This window comes from Diorhabda sublineata, chromosome 6, assembly GCF_026230105.1.
Source record: "Diorhabda sublineata isolate icDioSubl1.1 chromosome 6, icDioSubl1.1, whole genome shotgun sequence".
Classification (NCBI taxonomy): domain Eukaryota; kingdom Metazoa; phylum Arthropoda; class Insecta; order Coleoptera; family Chrysomelidae; genus Diorhabda; species Diorhabda sublineata.
The window spans coordinates 35,848,471-35,868,656 of NC_079479.1; the positions used below are offsets into that span (position 1 = coordinate 35,848,471).

The following is a 20,186-nucleotide window of genomic DNA, read 5'->3' on the forward strand; positions in this document are numbered from 1 at the left end:
TCGAATATAATGACAGGATGATGTAAGAATACACCGTGTTAATCGAACGAACAGAGCAACTTCCAAATGTTGATAAGCATTGATCGATGTCAAAAATATTTGACAATACTTTGCAAAATTAGTCAAAATATTGAAAATCCCAATATTTCGATCACGTTTTTTATGAGATTTTGAAAAGAAAGTCGTGTATAATAGAAGCAGAGGAACAAAGTTGTAAAAAATTCTCAGTAAGTTTTTCTTGGTATATTATTCTAACAAAACACCGATAAAAACTAGTATAAATCAAATAAACAACTCCGATAATAGAACGATATCTTCGTGGTTTGTACAAACTACTCATTTTAATTTTATTTTTTTATCAAATCTAGAAAAAAAATTAGTTTTTCGAGTCCTAGCATTAAAATTAATGTATTTTATATTGTAGGTTGCAGTGATTTCAAGGAATTATCAATGACTACTATATCTGCAGTACCATTAAAGTCGAATTTTGTAAATATTCATTCCTAAAAGTATCGCATGTTTCTGTTGCATGGATAAGTTCAGCAAATTATATAATTTGCATGAAATACATGTTTACACTGTATTATGCAGCTTAGTGCAGGTAAATGTCGATTTTTTTTCTAATTAACTGTATATAGTTCCTCGAATAGTACCTAGTTTATATTAATTCATATTTTGACTAATAGAACTTGGTGTAAATTTAAAAGATTGGGAGGAAATCCACCGAATTGACAAAAATACATGATAACTGACTTGAATTACTTTAAAAAAAGCATGGGCACTTTGTTTTAAGATAAAATAGAGTATACTGAATGTATTTTCGTGTTTCTTTTATATAAATTTTATTTTTTGCAACAAATTAACTTTGAAAAATTAATAATTGATACATACTATAAGTATTAGAGCTAAAATAAGATTAAACCAGCATCTAATTATTAAATAATGAAAGAATTGTTATAATTTATTCGATTTTTAGATTTACATCATCATTTATGTTTGTTAGAATTATTCTTTCGATGAAAATATTTGAATTTTATCTTGTTATAGGATCTTTTTATATAAATTTGTTCAATATTTTGTAATTCTGTTCCTACCGCTCCTGTTTGTCTTTAAAACGTGTTTAACCCCTCAAAACTTTCCTAATATCGCCCTGGGGGTCATTTTAAACTTTTCTATTTGAATATTCTACATAAAATTAATAATATTTTTAGTATGATAGCTTAAGTATATTTATTTTCAATGAGTCAACTCAACTTTATCATAAATAACAAAATAAGGATGGTGATGATTCATTATAATGACATTCCATATCAATTTTTTGATAATAGGTTTTATATAAAACTAAAATTATTGAAAATAGATTTTAAAGAATAGTCTCCTACGAAAATTTGTTGCTTATTGGCAAAAATTACAACATAACAACAATTTTATTGAAGATTTCCCTAATTTATATTTTATTTTCAAAATCTGGCAACGTTGTTGAAATTGATCTCTCATGTGTAAATATACTTCAATCATTCAATATTTTAATAACAATATAAGTACGATATTCACTACCTAACCTCATTTCTTTCTGTTTATTTAACTCTTTGAATTAAAATAGATATTATACTTACATCTTTTTGTAATTTGATGTTTTGGCTGAAGGTTTTGACAATAAAAGTAACTAATATGTCGATAATAGTTAATTTTTTGAAAAATTGATATATAATAGTTTCAAAACTCACAAAACTTGAAGACGTCCATTCTTCAACATCATCATTGACAATTTGACAGTTGTTCGGCCATCTTTGCTGGGTGGCACACAATCTCTTTCGAAAAATTTGTTCCTTTTGTAAAAATTCTTAATCTCGATCAAATTTATTTAAAAATGCTTCATTACTGTTGTAACTTGTTGAAAGTGAGAAGAAATGCTTGTTTAAGAGCTTTAACATGCAGTGCATATGGGTCGAAATTGTTTATAACTCCCATCATGTCAGTATTTTACATCACCGTTCAAGGTCAGACAATACAGATGGTATTTTTTAATATTAAGATTTTTTTGTATGATTATAAAATAAACACAATGAATATTATCTATGAGACACGCCTTATATTCACTTGGATCCATTTTATTCACATAATGCGACAAAGACAAAAATTGAAATATTATAATTAATATTCGGCAATATGGCCGACTTGTCAAAGTCACGTGTTATAGATTGGTGTATAAAGTATATAACCACAGAACTAGACAAATCAGTGACCATCAAAATGTTTTAATAAATTCTGTAATTATTATAGTCAAGGTATTGATTGGTGATTGATGTAAATCAATTTTGCGGAATACAGTCACTTTATTAATTGTAAAAACTGAGAAAAAAATGTTTATGGGAAATATTTTAACCTAATTTTAATGACATTTCAACTTCAATTTTATAAAAACACGAACACAAAATATAATTAGACAAATCAGTGACCATCAAAATGTTTTAATAAATTCTGTAATTATTATAGTCAAGGTATTGATTGGTGATTGATGTAAATCAATTTTGCGGAATACAGTCACTTTATTAATTGTAAAAACTGAGAAAAAAACGTTTATGGGAAATATTTTAACCTAATTTTAATGACATTTCAACTTCAATTTTATAAAAACACGAACACAAAATATAATTAGACAAATCAGTGACCATCAAAATGTTTGAATAAATTCTGAAATAATTTAATTTGCGAATAGTGTAAATTGGAATAATTGTAATATACAGTGAACATTGTAAAAAATTGTTTACGAACTCTAGGTGATGAGTTAAAACGAGTGTTCATATAAGTGAAGTGATTTGTGGTGTGAATTAGAGTGATCAAATTAATTATTTTCTATTTTTTTTTTGTAGATTATCTAAAACCGTAGTTTTTGGACGCAACTATGTACGGAAACGATGTTTTCTGGAAAAATTCGATCCTATCTCAATTGCAAGAAAGAAATAGGAGGGAAACGGATTTATTTCAAGATTTAGTGAACGAACACAACAAATTATTTGAAAATTACAACACGCTGCACACGGAAAACATCCAATTATCGATCCAAATCGAAAAATTGAAAGGCGGGGGCGGTTTGGGATCGAAAAGTTCGAGTTTAGGCGACATCCGGTACCAGGAAAAAATCCAACAGCTCGAACGGAAACTTTTAGCGCAAGCGGAAGAACTGACGGAACTGCATAGGAGGAAAGGGGAAAACGCGCAGCAAATAATCGATTTGAACGTAGCGGTGCAGGAGAAGGAGAAAAAAATAGCGTCCAAAGACGCGATTTTGGCGGAAAACGCGGCGACGATAATGAAATTGCAAACGGAAGCGGAAAATTTGGAAAAATCGAAAAGCGAAGTTTTGTATTTATTGGGCACCCTAAGGGACGAACACCAATCCCTCCAATTGTTGTTCTCTTCGTTGGAGGAGAAATTGAGGAAAGCCCAAGATGAAAATCGCCAATTGGTGGAAAGATTGATAAAATATAAAGCGAAAGACGCCGATCGGATGAACGAGGAAAACGACAATTTCCTGAAAAAGCGCTACGCCAAGATACAAAAGGAAATCGAGGAGGCGTGCAAGGACGCGAGGAATTCCCCGGAGGAGTTGACCGAAGGGTGCGGCCCGTTGGGCGCGTCGAACCTGCCGGCGTGCGCCAGCGTCAAATTCGACGCGCACGAAGGCGAAGTGAGCGCCGTGAAGTGGAGCCCGTTGGAGAGGTTGCTGGCGACGGGGGGCGCCGATCGAAAAATCAAACTGTGGGAAATTTCGAAAAATTGCCGCGAGAAAAAAGCCACTTTGGTCGGTAGCAACGCTGGCGTGATGGCGATCGACTTCGATTCGACGGGATCTTTGATATTGGGAGCGTCGAACGATTACGCGACCAGAGTTTGGACGATCGCCGATCACCGATTGAAGCACACGTTAACCGGCCATTCCGGCAAAGTGATGGCGGCGAAATTTTTGGGGGAGGCGTCGAAAGTGGTGACCGGAAGTCACGATCGCACCTTGAAAATATGGGATTTGCGCAGTCGCGCCTGCATCGAAACGAAATTCGCCGGTTCGAGCTGCAACGATTTGGTGACGGTGGATAGCGCCGGTTCGATCATAATCAGCGGTCATTTCGATAAGAGCATCCGGTTCTGGGACTGCCGGTCCGAATCGAGCGCCAACAACGTGGTTCTTAACGGTAAAGTGACGTCTCTCGATCTGACCAAAGACGCCAAATATCTAGTTTGTTGCGTGAGGGACGATACGTTGAAATTGCTCGATTTGAGGATGAATCAAGTGGTGACTTTGTTCGCTTGCGACGGTTTTAAAGTCGGTTGCGATTATTCGAGGGCGACTTTTAGTCCGGACGGTCAATACGTCGCCGTCGGTTCGGCGGACGGTGGCGTTTATATTTGGGGCGTGAATAGCGCCAAAGTCGAAACTATACTCAAGGAACACGGTGCGGCGGTAACGGCTACGTCTTGGAATCCGTTCGGAAATTTTTTGGCCACCGTCGATAGGTCTAGGAGGGCGGTCATTTGGTCGGATATTTGATTCGATGTCTGATCGACCACATCTTATTTCCTTTTTATCTATTTCGATTCGAAATATTACACTTTTTCGCCGATAATTTTTCTTGTTCGATCGATCGATTTTTTCCGTTTAAACTTTTTTTTTTTTTTTTTTTTTGTTTGTCGTTGGTATATATGGAGATTTCTTATGGTTTTTATCAACTTTTTCTTCGGTACTTCTCAATCCGTCCGGTTGGAAATCGTTGAAACACGCCAATTTGGCGTTTTCGAATTCTTAACATCCATTTATCGACGTTCCAATTGTCGGAAATAAATATTTCCGGTTTTATCGATAATTGAATCGGCGAATTTCCGGTTTTTTTCGACTAAATTTTCAATTTGCGCGAATCAAATCACCAAAAACACGCTAATTTAGCGTTTTCATAGTCGTAGGATCCATTCATCGACGTCATAAATGTCTGAAGTGGCCATTTCCGGTTTTATCGATAATTCAATCGGCGAATTTCCGGTTTTTTCGACTAAATTTTCAATTTGCGCGAATCAAATCACCGAAAACACGCTAATTTAGCGTTTTCATAGTCGTAGGATCCATTCATCGACGTCATAAATGTCTGAAGTGGCCATTTCCGGTTTTATCGATAATTCAATCGGCGAATTTCCGGTTTTTTCGACTAAATTTTCAATTTGCGCGAATCAAATCACCAACAACACGCTAATTTGGCGTTTTCGAATTCTTAACATCCATTTATCGACGTTCCAATTGTCGGAAATGAATATTTCCAGTTTTATCGATAATTGAATCGGCGAATTTCCGGTTTTTTCGACTAAATTTTCAATTTGCGCGAATCAAATCACCAAAAACACGCCAATTTAGCGTTTTCATAGTCGTAGGATCCATTCATCGACGTCATAAATGTCTGAAATGGCCATTTCCGGTTTTATCGATAATTCAATCGGCGAATTTCCGGTTTTTTCGACTAAATTTTCAATTTGCGCGACTCAAATCATCAAAAACACGCTAATTTGGCGTTTTCGAATTCTTAACATCCATTTATCGACGTTCCAATTGTCGGAAATAAATATTTCCGGTTTTATCGATAATTGAATCGGCGAATTTCCGGTTTTTTTCGACTAAATTTTCAATTTGCGCGAATCAAATCACCAAAAACACGCTAATTTAGCGTTTTCATAGTCGTAGGATCCATTCATCGACGTCATAAATGTCTGAAGTGGCCATTTCCGGTTTTATCGATAATTCAATCGGCGAATTTCCGGTTTTTTCGACTAAATTTTCAATTTGCGCGAATCAAATCACCAACAACACGCTAATTTGGCGTTTTCGAATTCTTAACATCCATTTATCGACGTTCCAATTGTCGGAAATGAATATTTCCAGTTTTATCGATAATTGAATCGGCGAATTTCCGGTTTTTTTCGACTAAATTTTCAATTTGCGCGAATCAAATCACCAAAAACACGCTAATTTAGCGTTTTCATAGTCGTAGGATCCATTCATCGACGTCATAAATGTCTGAAGTGGCCATTTCCGGTTTTATCGATAATTCAATCGGCGAATTTCCGGTTTTTTCGACTAAATTTTCAATTTGCGCGAATCAAATCACCAACAACACGCTAATTTGGCGTTTTCGAATTCTTAACATCCATTTATCGACGTTCCAATTGTCGGAAATGAATATTTCCAGTTTTATCGATAATTGAATCGGCGAATTTCCGGTTTTTTCGACTAAATTTTCAATTTACGCGAATCAAATAATCAAAAACACGCTAATTTAGCGTTTTCATAGTCGTAGGATCCATTCATCGACGTCATAAATGTCTGAAGTGGCCATTTCCGGTTTTATCGATAATTGAATCGGCGAATTTCCGGTTTTTTCGACTAAATTTTCAAATTGCGCGAATCAAATCACCAAAAACACGCTAATTTAGCGTTTTCATAGTCGTAGAATCCATTCATCGACGTCATAAATGTCTGAAATGGCCATTTCCGGTTTTATCGATAATTGAATCGGCGAATTTCCGATTTTTTCGACTAAATTTTCAAATTGCGCGAATCAAATCACCGAAAACACGCTAATTTAGCGTTTTCATAGTCGTAGAATCCATTCATCGACGTCATAAATGTCTGAAATGGCCATTTCCGGTTTTATCGATAATTGAATCGGCGAATTTCCGGTTTTTTCGACTAAATTTTCAAATTGCGCGAATCAAATCACCAAAAACACGCTAATTTAGCGTTTTCATAGTCGTAGAATCCATTCATCGACGTCATAAATGTCTGAAATGGCCATTTCCGGTTTTATCGATAATTGAATCGGCGAATTTCCGGTTTTTTCGACTAAATTTTCAAATTGCGCGAATCAAATCACCAAAAACACGCTAATTTAGCGTTTTCATAGTCGTAGAATCCATTCATCGACGTCATAAATGTCTGAAATGGCCATTTCCGGTTTTATCGATAATTGAATCGGCGAATTTCCGGTTTTTTCGACTAAATTTTCAATTTGCGCGAATCAAATCACCGAAAACACGCTAATTTAGCGTTTTCATAGTCGTAGGATCCATTCATCGACGTCATAAATGTCTGAAGTGGCCATTTCCGGTTTTATCGATAATTCAATCGGCGAATTTCCGGTTTTTTCGACTAAATTTTCAAATTGCGCGAATCAAATCACCAAAAACACGCTAATTTGGCGTTTTCGAATTCTTAACATCCATTTATCGACGTTCCAATTGTCGGAAATGAATATTTCCAGTTTTATCGATAATTGAATCGGCGAATTTCCGGTTTTTTCGACTAAATTTTCAATTTACGCGAATCAAATAATCAAAAACACGCTAATTTAGCGTTTTCATAGTCGTAGGATCCATTCATCGACGTCATAAATGTCTGAAGTGGCCATTTCCGGTTTTATCGATAATTGAATCGGCGAATTTCCGGTTTTTTCGACTAAATTTTCAATTTGCGCGAATCAAATCACCAACAACACGCTAATTTGGAGTTTTCGAATTCTTAACATCCATTTATCGACGTTCCAATTGTCGGAAATGAATATTTCCAGTTTTATCGATAATTGAATCGGCGAATTTCCGGTTTTTTCGACTAAATTTTCAATTTACGCGAATCAAATAATCAAAAACACGCTAATTTAGCGTTTTCATAGTCGTAGGATCCATTCATCGACGTCATAAATGTCTGAAGTGGCCATTTCCGGTTTTATCGATAATTGAATCGGCGAATTTCCGGTTTTTTTCGACTAAATTTTCAATTTGCGCGAATCAAATCACCAAAAACACGCTAATTTAGCGTTTTCATAGTCGTAGGATCCATTCATCGACGTCATAAATGTCTGAAGTGGCCATTTCCGGTTTTATCGATAATTCAATCGGCGAATTTCCGGTTTTTTCGACTAAATTTTCAATTTGCGCGAATCAAATCACCAACAACACGCTAATTTGGCGTTTTCGAATTCTTAACATCCATTTATCGACGTTCCAATTGTCGGAAATGAATATTTCCAGTTTTATCGATAATTGAATCGGCGAATTTCCGGTTTTTTCGACTAAATTTTCAATTTGCGCGAATCAAATCACCGAAAACACGCTAATTTAGCGTTTTCATAGTCGTAGAATCCATTCATCGACGTCATAAATGTCTGAAATGGCCATTTCCGGTTTTATCGATAATTGAATCGGCGAATTTCCGGTTTTTTCGACTAAATTTTCAATTTGCGCGAATCAAATCACCGAAAACACGCTAATTTAGCGTTTTCATAGTCGTAGGATCCATTCATCGACGTCATAAATGTCTGAAATAGCCATTTCCGGTTTTATCGATAATTGAATCGGCGAATTTCCGGTTTTTTTCGACTAAATTTTCAATTTGCGCGAATCAAATCACCAAAAACACGCTAATTTAGCGTTTTCATAGTCGTAGAATCCATTTATCGACGTCATAGGTAGATTAAAATATTCTAAACTTACTTAAAGTAAACCTAACCTAAAAATAGATACGTTCTTCGTTCTTAACAACATCAACAAGAGAAAGTTCCCAATGGGGACTTAAATAAAAAGGAGAATAACGATTATTTCTGACTTTTTTCTTACTCAACCACTTTTTACTTTTCGATAAAACCCCATTCTGCCAAAAATAGCGCCCCTGAACAGGAACTACTAATTTCCGACATCTGAGACGTCAATAAATGGATTGTACCACTTCAAAAACGCTAAAACAACGTGTATACGAAGTATATTTTACGTTTACAATTAAAAATATTAATCAATATTGAGTATTCCTCTTTCTAACCCTTACAATCACCCCAAATTTTACTAATTCAACTTTAAAAATCTATCAAATCCCTTTATAAGAGCTTCAACTATTAGAATCAAATCCGATCGAATTTTCGCACAAATCATATATTCTTATCCACCCTGTACGTCTAACCTGTTTTCTAACACGGATGTTTACTGTGAAAGCGATGTTGCCTTGTGAGTCGTGGTTCCGTTAAAAATAAATGTGATTTGTAGTGACCCCTGTACGTCAAAACGCGAACTTACCGATCGTATATATTATTGTATATTGTTTGAACTGAAATATGTTTCTTCTCTATTGTTGATTTTTGTTAATGTATAATTCAATATTTGTAAAATAAATATGATATTAAAACGTTGAAAATTATTTTTTTTTCGTCCTTAATACTCAATGTTTAAATTAGTGATCGTGTTTTATTCGATTGAAACATGATACGATCAGTTTCTCTATATACGAATTAGTTGCCAGATGTAAAAAAAGATTTTGACATTACTAATAAAAGAAACTTCCAGTCATGGATTCGATACTTAAAATATCGATACATTTATAAAATTAAGTTTAAAAACAAATTTATAAGAATCACAATCAAGTTGTTGACATAACCTAACCCAATATAATGAAATTTCGTAGACGATTTGGCGAACAGATTCACATTTCCATGGGCGTACCGAATATTAAAATTATTTTATCGTTTTAAATTATATATAATATATGAGTTTTATATATTTATTATAACATTCTTAATAATTCTCTATGATTATAAATAACATACATATTAGATAAATAATTGAAATTATTTAAAAATTACCAAATAATCATAATACAAAGTTTTGTTTTTATTTTATTAAAATCACCACGTTCATGAATGTTCGGGAATGTTCGTGACATCGGTTTTTAGTTACACGATAGTCAACGTTATACATAAGGGCAGTAGTATTACAAAAAGCCCGTGTTATAAATGAAGTACAATGAAATTATTGCATGAGTGGAATTAGAATTGTGAAAAACGTTAATTTTATTAGAATATTGAAAACAAATAGTGATTTAGTTAGGTTAGGTCGGCAATTATAACGTATATTACAAAATAAGTTATTTGAATTTATTGTACGACAACGTATGTACGACACTGTCGACATATTGGTAGGTGTTTATATATATGTATATGTATGTATCTCTCGTAAAAATTTATTAACACATATGATTAATCCATCGGATATCAGTTATTCAATGTTTTTAACATTAAATCAAATCAGTGTATACAATAGACGTTAATGTGAAACATGAAAAAAATTTATGGATCAATATCTGTAACGACAGTAAACGTAAGTATTTCAAATAAATTTATCAATCTAGATAAACATTTTGTGCATGTTTCCAATTACCACAATATATTTTTTGTTTATTCGAAGTCCATTTCGAATAGCCACCAAGAAATTTTGTTAAGAGATTATGCGTCGGATACTTATTTACGAGGTGCAATCAATTAGTTAAAGTTTATAACAAACATTTTTATTTCCTCCGTCAACAATTATACCATCTCTTAATCCGGTTCTGTTAAAATCATAAAATAGAGATGGGCAGGTGTGGTACTTTCTGATTTTCGTTACTAGTTACTACAGAATATTATTAACCGTTTGTAATCTGTAAATTTTTTCATCTTCTGTTATGAACTAGGATTTTTTATTCCTTAATACGTTTTCCTTTAATTTATTTCATACTGTATTAGTGTCGACTTGTTCTGTTAGGTTATGATCAATATGTCTCAGTTTATTCTGCATACAAAACGGGAAAACAAAAAATTCATCGTATTTCTGAGCCACACCTCGTATACTTATGAAGTAAGGTTCGTTTACCCTGCAATCCACCGTAGGTTTTAATCATAAAGACGAAAGTTTCCTAATTTTATTGATTCATGTATTGCTTTGTATCTAAGTTTACGGAAACGATTATCGGTTATTAGAAGAGAAGAGTTCAAATTAAAAAAGAACGTATCCGCGGCAAATTCCATACGATAACATTATAAAACAATAGTTCACTTGCTCGTTAAGTAAATATTGATAAAACCTTTGAGAAATGTCTGGTAATCAGAAAAAATGTTTATCTAATAAAAATCACCTGAAATTGTTTTAATTATATCCACAAATACTTTAATAAATTAGAATTTATATTCTGAACTGAAAATAAGTAATTTTATAAAAAAAGTTCGTCCACCTCTATAATATTTCCAAATCTAATCATAGAACATTAAACTCTTGACAAGTCTTTATATTTGAAGGTTCCATCACCTATGCGGGTTTAAGAGCAACGTTGCCAACGCTAGTTATTAATTTTTTATAAAATAATAAATTTTGGTTGGAATTTCTAGAAATTAAAACCGAATTATTAACGCTTGTCATTCTATGACTTACAATGGTAGATTTTTAATATATTCAATTATTTTCAATTTAACTTCTAGATTTTGTTTAATACGCACAGATATTTAACTTGGCAACTGTGTTATATGGGAAGTAAACAAAGTTTTACAGCTAATTATGTGGTTTTTGAAACACATACGATATTCTTCGTATTTAAAAACCAGATTTGATTAATAAATTGAAACATCTGCTATTTAAATGAATCGGAAATTTTATATAGGGATTATATAACAAATGAGGTCAAATTATAATAAACTCATAATGTACTTTTCCTATTCATAATATAGTTATCGTTTGGAATTTTGTTATTATTTTACACTTTTATCATTCTTAATAAATTTTATAGACACAATAATGGTCAATATTAAACAATGAAAATTAATTTCATTCTATTATTTATTTCTAATTCATTTTATGGAACGTTTTTAATGAAATTAAATATTGTCTTGGTTTTTAATCACTTTGGTACAATTATTTCAGGTCGACTCATTAAAATCCATAGGAAATTAATTCAAACTTGCATCAAAGTGAAACGCAACGTTGCCAAATTTCAATTATGTATATGTAGGTAGTTTAGTACGTTTCTAGTAATGACAATATTTTGTAGTGTGTCCCTATTGCATCTAGCAAATTAATTCGTTAAAAGTTTTTGTTTCATACTGTTCGTAGATTCTAAATTGTATATTTATCAAAATTAACAGACCACAACCGAACGTACAAATATATTTATTCATTTGACCGAAAATAACCGAGTTCGAACGATCGTATATGTATACACAAATCGGTTTGGTTCGGGTCGGTTAATTTTGTCCAAAATGGTGGAAAATAGAGGGGAAAAAAGGTATATTTTTGTTATAGGAAAGTCGTCCGAAAACATCGACGTCTAAAAATGAAGAAAAACAACATCTTCTCGAAAACGACGGTCAATCGGAACCGTCGTTTACCAAAACCGATTTTTCAACTAATTTTGAAAGTTCCGTTTTGGACCGTTGTATCGAGAATCCGACGTCCAATTTTGACACAATGATTCATTTATTAAAAGCCAACATCGGTAGGAATAAAACTCGTTGATTTATATTTGGTATAATTATTTGTTTTAAAGGTACTGGTATATTAGCGATGCCGGATGCCTTCCGCAATTCCGGTTGGTTGATTGGATTATTCGGTACTTTGATTATGGGTTTCATTTGTACCCATTGCATGCACATGTTGGTTAGTTGTGCGCATGAGCTGTGTAAAAGAACGCAGAAGCAAACGATGAGTTTCTCGGAAGTCGTTGAGAATTCGTTCAAAACCGGTCCCGAGTGTTTACAACAATATTCCAAGGTCGCCAAGTAAGTTTATACAGGGGGATAACGAAACTCGATGTTTTAGAAAACATTTTATATTTACAGAAGATTAATAAACATATTCCTGTGTATAACACAACTGGGTTTTTGTTGTGTCTATTTCGTTTTCGTCGCCGCCAATATTCACGACGTCGTCAAACATTATATTTTCGAAATCGACGTTCATTGGTATCTGCTTATTTTGCTATTTCCATTGATTCTTCTCAATTGGGTGAAAAGCCTCAAATATTTAACGCCGGTTTCGTTATTTGCTTCGCTCGTAACGTGCAGCGGCTTGGTGATAACGTTTTTCTATTTGCTACAAGGGGGATTGCCGAAAATGTCGACAGTGAAAATTTTTTCTTCGTGGGAAAGGTTGCCGCTGTATTTTGGAACTGCCATTTATGCTTTCGAAGGCATCGGTGTTGTAAGTAATACAAATTTATATTAATAAACGGAAATATAATTAGACAGACGTTTTACATCGTTGCCACGTTGTCATTTTATTATTTATATTGAAGAATATTGAAAGGTACAAACTTTATTTATTTACGTTACTCGTTATGACGCGCGGAATATTTAATTCGTTATTAAATACAAAATAAATCACAAAAACAAGTTTTTTTTTCCTCACAACAACGTTACGTGGTTGCCAAACGTTGAAATATGATTTCACTGTTACATGAATAATGATTTAAGTTACACTTTGGATATTTAGATTTTGTTTAGTGGCTGCAATGGTCACGTGAATTGACATTTGACAGATTGTCATTAATTTAGTTTGTACAGTGTTTTTTCACTTCATAATTTGCAATTAAAAGTGATTTTAACGAAGATTTTATTGCATTAGATTGTTGCAGACGCAATTTTTTTTGTTTACGACGTTTTGTTAACAAGTTTTCTAAGAATAAATCTAACAACAACGTAGTGCAACGCTACGTGGTAGCCAAATGTTCAAATATGATTTCACTGTTACATGAATAATGATTTAAGTTACACTTTGGATATTTAGATTTTGTTTAGTGGCTGCAATGGTCACGTGAATTGACATTTGACAGATTTTCATTAATTTAGTTTGTACAGTGTTTTTTCACTTCATAATTTGCAATTAAAAGTGATTTTAACGAAGATTTTGTTGCATTGGATTGACATTTTTTTTGTTTCGAATAAAACGTGAAGTTAATCGAATTATTCGGTGTATTAAAATTGAATAGAAATATGAAAATATTTAAGGTTTTGCCATTGGAAAACAATATGAAAAATCCACTGGATTTCAGTGGGTGGAATGGTGTATTGAACACTGGGATGGTTATAGTCACATCTCTGTATACTGCTGTGGGTTTTTTCGGTTATTTGAAATATGGAGAAAGGGCAGTACTGGGCAGTATCACTCTATTGATTCCACCGGACGAACTGTAAGTACCTATATCTAATTGAAGTCTCTTTTTGTTGTAAACCAGATAAAAACTGTAATATTTCGTTTTTTTTTACTTGCTTACCACTTAAATATATAAATTTATCTTAAATATATGATTTAAATGCTATTTTTTTCACTAACCTTTACTTTTACTTCAATTTTAATCGATAAACTACACATTTAATATCAAATTTACGTCCTTGAGGTAGGTAATTGTTACGATTCCCTGTATAAACATTACAGTAATATATATAATGAAATATTTTTTGTTCCGTTGTTTTGGCAACTTTACTTTCAATACTTCACTATTTTCAATTCACGTTCTTTATTAAAATTATCAACTCAACTCAAAATGTATCGAATAAAAACATTAGAAAAAGCAGGAGTGCTTTTAATTAACATGAGATAGAAAGAGATGACTATCTGTTAGTAGTGCGTGTTGCCTAAGTCGACATTAGTTTTTGCAGATGTGTAGTTCAATGACCTAGACAGAAGACTTCGTTTGGATTCATATGTGCGCCGACGTTGCCAAATTTTATTCTCAATAATATTTCCAACACAAATATTCTTTTTTTTTTACCCGCTTACCAGAATAGATTTAAAACAAAGACACTTAAATATATAAATTTATCTTAAATATGTGATTTAAATGCTATTTATTTCACTAACCTTTACTTTTACTTCAATTTTAATCGATAAACTACATATTTAATATCAAATTTATGTCCTTGAGGTAGATAGTTATTACGATTCCCTGTATAAACATCATATATAATGAAATATTTTTTGTTCCGTTGTTTTGGCAACGTTACTTTCAATACTTATGTTCAATTCACGTTCTTTATTAAAATTATCAACTCAACTCAAAATGTATCGAATAAAAACATTAGAAAAAGCAGGATGCTTTTAATTAACATGAGATAGAAAGAGATATGAAATATCTATTAGTAGTGCGTGTTGCCTACGTCGACGACATTAGTTTTTGCAGATGTGTAGTTCAATGACCTAGACAGATGACTTCGTTTGGATTCATATGTGCGCCGACGTTGCCAAATTTTATTCTCAATAATATTCGTTTTTTTTACCTGCTTACCAGAATAGATTTAAAACAAAGACACTTAAATATATAAATTTATCTTAAATATGTGATTTAAATGCTATTTATTTCACTAACCTTTACTTTTACTTCAATTTTAATCGATAAACTACATATTTAATATCAAATTTATGTCCTTGAGGTAGATAGTTATTACGATTCCCTGTATAAACATCATATATAATGAAATATTTTTTGTTCCGTTGTTTTGGCAACGTTACTTTCAATACTTATGTTCAATTCACGTTCTTTATTAAAATTATCAACTCAACTCAAAATGTATCGAATAAAAACATTAGAAAAAGCAGGATGCTTTTAATTAACATGAGATAGAAAGAGATATGAAATATCTATTAGTAGTGCGTGTTGCCTACGTCGACGACATTAGTTTTTGCAGATGTGTAGTTCAATGACCTAGACAGATGACTTCGTTTGGATTCATATGTGCGCCGACGTTGCCAAATTTTATTCTCAATAATATTCGTTTTTTTTACCTGCTTACCAGAATAGATTTAAAACAAAGACACTTAAATATATAAATTTATCTTAAATATGTGATTTAAATGCTATTTATTTCACTAACCTTTACTTTTACTTCAATTTTAATCGATAAACTACATATTTAATATCAAATTTATGTCCTTGAGGTAGATAGTTATTACGATTCCCTGTATAAACATCATATATAATGAAATATTTTTTGTTCCGTTGTTTTGGCAACGTTACTTTAAATACTTATGTTCAATTCACGTTCTTTATTAAAATTATCAACTCAACTCAAAATGTATCGAATAAAAACATTAGAAAAAGCAGGATGCTTTTAATTAACATAAGATAGAAAGAGATATGAAATATCTATTAGTAGTGCGTGTTGCCTACGTCGACGACATTAGTTTTTGCAGATGTGTAGTTCAATGACCTAGACAGATGACTTCGTTTGGATTCATATGTGCGCCGACGTTGCCAAATTTTATTCACACAAATAATTTAAATTGAAAATGTTTAATTTATATGATAGTTTTTTTTTACATTTCGGTTAATCTAAATATTAGAATTCATTTGATTGATACAACATTAAATTTTTATTTTAGTTTGGCGCAATCGGTCCGTTTGATGATGGCGGCGGCCATTTTCCTTTCTTACAGTATCCAGTTTTACGTACCGTTTAACATAATATGGCCGTCGATTCGAAATAATTTCGAAACAGAAAAATCTAAAGATTTAGCCGAATATATAACGAGGGCCGTACTTGTGTTTTTTACATTTATAATAGCCATAGCTATACCTAATTTAGGAGCGGTGATATCGTTAGTAGGTGCTTTTAGTAGTTCGGCGCTGGCTCTCATATTTCCCCCTTTCGTGGAAATTATAACTTTTTGGCCGGATTGTTTGGGACGCAACAAATGGATGTTATGGAAAGATATATCCATTATTTTGTTTGGATGTATTGGATTCGTTGTAGGGTCCTATACAAGTTTATTAAATATCCTTGAATAAATATCAATTTTATTATTTAAATAAACGTATGACAATAAAGAAATAGTGACATATCCATAAAATATATATTTAAAAATAAATTTATTATAACGATTAATGTACAAAATGTGTTATTAAAAACATTCCATTAAATTATTTTAAAAATGCAGTTTCTCTTACCTACCTTTTTCCCAGTGTATTAAACTACTTGCTAAAAATCAACTTTCATATTGGCAACATTGTAAAAGTTCGTTCATTGCATCATTTAGAAATGATAAATTTCTGTGTTTAACAGTTCTATGATTTTCTTCTTCTAATTATTTTAATGTTGCCAATGTCAAAGGCAGTTTTTAGCAACCACTCATAATAATGAAATGTTTAGTATTAATTCGGGTTAGTTTTTTTTTTAACTCATGAATATTCCTGTTATTTCAATTCAATTCTCGCTAAAAACAAATACCACCAAAAAAACATTCGACAGCAAGACAGTTTTATCGATAAAATAATTAATGACATCATTGAGTAGTCGTTAAAAACTGACTATGTTTTTTGTTCCAAATACATTGTTGCCTATATCGGAGTTGATTTTAAACAACTTTGATTGAATAAACGTTAAAAAAAAAACAATTTTTATAGAAAAAAAATTATATTACGATTATAATAATACTCAAAACTTTAATTATGACTCATAAATACGTCATGTAGCCTCCGACACTCTATAATTCTGCTTATAATTTCCTGTAAGAGCGTACGTTTCGTTGCTGTAAGCTCCAGCATCAGAATTAGTGCGTTCAAAAGTGATATCGCCGTCTCGTTCGGAGTTTTTGGAATTTTCTCCAATTTCTTGATTATGGTGATATATTCTCGTACAAGTGACTATCGAACTTAAAAGTACAGTAAATTCAACGAGAACAATTACGAGACCGATACCGAGAAACGCCATGTAACGATCCCTATACCATCGTTGTAAAGGTATTCGACATCCCTAAAATAATAAAACACCCTTGTATACGACGTTTCGAAATTTAATTATCGATTTACCCCCGTATGTCGGAATCCTTCGTGTCTGTTCGTGTCCAAAGCTTGACATAAAGCTGAACTGACAGGTTCGGGATTCAAATACGATTTAGTGTCATTATCATTCGATAATTTGCAGCACGTCAAAGGTACTGAAAGTGAAGGTCTCGATGATTGTAACCTCCAATAAGAAGCGTCGTATTCATTAGACGTTTCGATACCGCAACAGTGAAACTAAAAGATGAGTCAATGATTAACGAAACTTTTTTTTTTTGTTTTTTTGGTTTCTTACCGACGCTTGTACTAAATCTATAGCGTTTGTGAATTGATCTTGATTTTCGCTACCGTAATTTCTTTGCAAAGCGTCTATCAATTCTTCGCTATTTATACCTAGACCCATACAACTAGGCCATATCCACGCTATTATAAAAATGGCACATTCCCCTATGAGTATTAACATTACAAAGCAAAAATACTGAAAATTAAATGTAAAACTAATTATTTTAATAACGAAAATATTTTAATGATTCGGCAGATTTGGTTTTACATAGTTGTCATATTTCAATTGTTGACATAAAATCATATACTTAATTTACAACTATTGCACTCTTTTCAATCCATATAAAATAAGAATAACGATTTCAAATAGAATAACTCATAATTACCGTAGAATATTAATTAATTATTTATAAAATTCAAAGAAAAAATTGAAGTACAAGAAATTGTGATATAATTGAATGATTTATAAAAAAGTGAATCTGGCAACATTGAAGACAGATACCGCCCGGCTGCTGTCAACGTCTAGAATACGCCGAGTAATGATTTAACTTACACTTTAAGTTTTTAGATTTAATTCAATGGCTGGAATTAATTTTACTGTGAGTATTTCAAAGGTAATGTAAAATAAAATCAAATAAATCTGCACATTTCACTTAATACTAATAATATGTACTTACCACGCTTAATAAATAATAATTGTGGAAACAAGATGCCCAGCAACCTAAAATAGCAACTAATGCTATTAACGATCCAATTAACGAAGCTCCAATCGAAACATAGTACAAAAGAGGATGAGGGAACGTTGAAAACGGCCCCGATGGCGATACTAATTTCGATATTAACACGTGTTCAGAGTCGAAAAAAATTAGCATACCTCCTACGATAAGTGTAAAACCTGATATCTAAAAATATACATTTTTTTATATATATTCACTTTTTTGTTTGTATACATGTACAATACTTTTTTTACTATCAAGTTTTTAATGTTTTTGTTTTGATTTTTATTATTATATTAACACGTCATCCATTCTTCGCGCCAGACGACGTCAATTACGTCATAACACAAAAACCGCTACAGAATTGACTTCACTAATACAACGTTGCCACTTCGTTAATATGTTTTATATGTTAGATAGAAAATTCTTTTGATTCAAAATAATTTATAAAACTTACCAACATTAGAAAATTGCATACTGCTAACAAAATTTTACTACCGACCAAAGATACTGCCATTTTTAACACTTTTACTATTTTATTCTTGTTATATTTGATAATATCCACTACGTGTTTAGCATCTTTTCGAAGATTCAACCAACAAATACCAGACATAAATGAATTAAATGGATTAAGTGATTGAATGACACATATCTTAATGTTTCACCCCAGGTTCACTGCATTTATTAACGAGTCAATTATGAGATGTAAGTACGTCTCAATGAATATACATCGAACAGTAACTGAAAAATAAACAGGAAGCAGCTTGTCTATTTAAAATATCGTGTACTTCGAATATTCACATTTCAAATTAATTAGTTGTATTATTTCAATTGGAAATATATCTCATAGACAAAAATATATATAAAACATATAAATATATAGTTAGTGCCATCTATTATGATTTACGTCAATTAAAAAGTGATAGAATATAGAAGATTTCGTTCGTCGCGAATTATATGATACGCCACTGATCGTTATACTAAAGGCAAAGCGTTTTCACTTTAAATAAACATTATTAAATCACTTGACCGTGTCTGTTGAACTAAATAATTAAATATGATATTAAAGAACGAAATCCAACCATATCTGTATCAAATATATACAAGGCGATTCATCACGAGGAATAATTACAAGTTTTTGTGTAAAAGATTTCTGATTATATAGAAATTATACTATTACAAAATTTAAATGCGTCAATGACTGATTTTTTGGTACATTTCAAACCTAACCACACAATTTTTATTCGAAACTTTTTTACAGTCTACAATAAGTGATTTTTTAGAACGACCCTGTAGCTATAGTGAAATTAAAACAGTGAATAAACTTTTTTAATTTAAATTACAACAAAAAAATTTTATCTAATAAAAATCAATCGTTTTTATTTTAATATATTGTTTACTAATGAATTATTTAATTTGGTACGTACCTGTATATATAGACCGATTAATTCAGTGCATCCTATCAATTCACAAAATACACCGGCTAAACCCACTTCAACGGATACAATGAAAAGTTTAGAAATTGTTTTATTGTATAATATACTAAAGCACATAAAAGAGACAGGAAGGAAACGGCAATGAATGGA

At 31.9% G+C, this 20,186-nt stretch overlaps 3 protein-coding genes across 3 annotated transcripts; 2 read left to right on the plus strand and 1 right to left on the minus strand.

Annotated features, from left to right (window-relative positions):
* The first annotated feature begins 71 nt into the window (after positions 1–71).
* Positions 72–9,214, plus strand: LOC130445523 (autophagy-related protein 16-1). The gene is made up of 3 exons (XM_056781185.1): positions 72–227; positions 425–601; positions 2,874–9,214. The coding sequence occupies exon 3, from the start codon at positions 2,906–2,908 to the stop codon at positions 4,547–4,549; it is 1,644 nt and encodes a 547-aa protein (XP_056637163.1). The 5' UTR covers positions 72–227; positions 425–601; positions 2,874–2,905; the 3' UTR covers positions 4,550–9,214.
* Positions 9,215–9,818: 604 nt separating this feature from the next.
* Positions 9,819–16,753, plus strand: LOC130445524 (proton-coupled amino acid transporter-like protein pathetic). The gene is made up of 6 exons (XM_056781186.1): positions 9,819–10,179; positions 12,130–12,322; positions 12,374–12,605; positions 12,666–13,026; positions 13,833–14,014; positions 16,204–16,753. The coding sequence occupies exons 1-6, from the start codon at positions 10,138–10,140 to the stop codon at positions 16,607–16,609; spliced, it is 1,416 nt and encodes a 471-aa protein (XP_056637164.1). The 5' UTR covers positions 9,819–10,137; the 3' UTR covers positions 16,610–16,753.
* Positions 16,588–20,176, minus strand: LOC130445525 (CD151 antigen). The gene is made up of 6 exons (XM_056781187.1): positions 20,028–20,176; positions 19,058–19,341; positions 18,562–18,786; positions 17,898–18,080; positions 17,630–17,839; positions 16,588–17,573 (listed from the first exon to the last, which is right to left on the minus strand). The coding sequence occupies exons 2-6, from the start codon at positions 19,211–19,213 to the stop codon at positions 17,286–17,288; spliced, it is 1,062 nt and encodes a 353-aa protein (XP_056637165.1). The 5' UTR covers positions 19,214–19,341; positions 20,028–20,176; the 3' UTR covers positions 16,588–17,285.
* Between the last annotated feature and the right edge of the window lie 10 nt (positions 20,177–20,186).

What these genes read in the sequence shown, in the direction of transcription:
- LOC130445525 (XM_056781187.1), bottom strand. Translation starts at nt 19,213, where the DNA reads ATGTCTGGTATTTGTTGGTTGAATCTTCGAAAAGATGCTAAACACGTA. An exon ending in TAGATTTAGTACAAGCGTCG is followed by an intron (nt 17,840 to 17,897) that starts GTAAGAAACCAA and finishes CTCATCTTTTAG; the next exon opens with TTTCACTGTTGCGGTATCGA. An exon ending in AAGGATTCCGACATACGGGG is followed by an intron (nt 17,574 to 17,629) that starts GTAAATCGATAA and finishes TTATTATTTTAG; the next exon opens with GGATGTCGAATACCTTTACA.
- LOC130445524 (XM_056781186.1), top strand. Translation starts at nt 10,138, where the DNA reads ATGAAAAAAATTTATGGATCAATATCTGTAACGACAGTAAAC. An exon ending in TTTATTAAAAGCCAACATCG is followed by an intron (nt 12,323 to 12,373) that starts GTAGGAATAAAA and finishes TTTGTTTTAAAG; the next exon opens with GTACTGGTATATTAGCGATG. An exon ending in TTGATTCCACCGGACGAACT is followed by an intron (nt 14,015 to 16,203) that starts GTAAGTACCTAT and finishes TTTTTATTTTAG; the next exon opens with TTTGGCGCAATCGGTCCGTT.
- LOC130445523 (XM_056781185.1), top strand. Translation starts at nt 2,906, where the DNA reads ATGTACGGAAACGATGTTTTCTGGAAAAATTCGATCCTATCTCAATTG.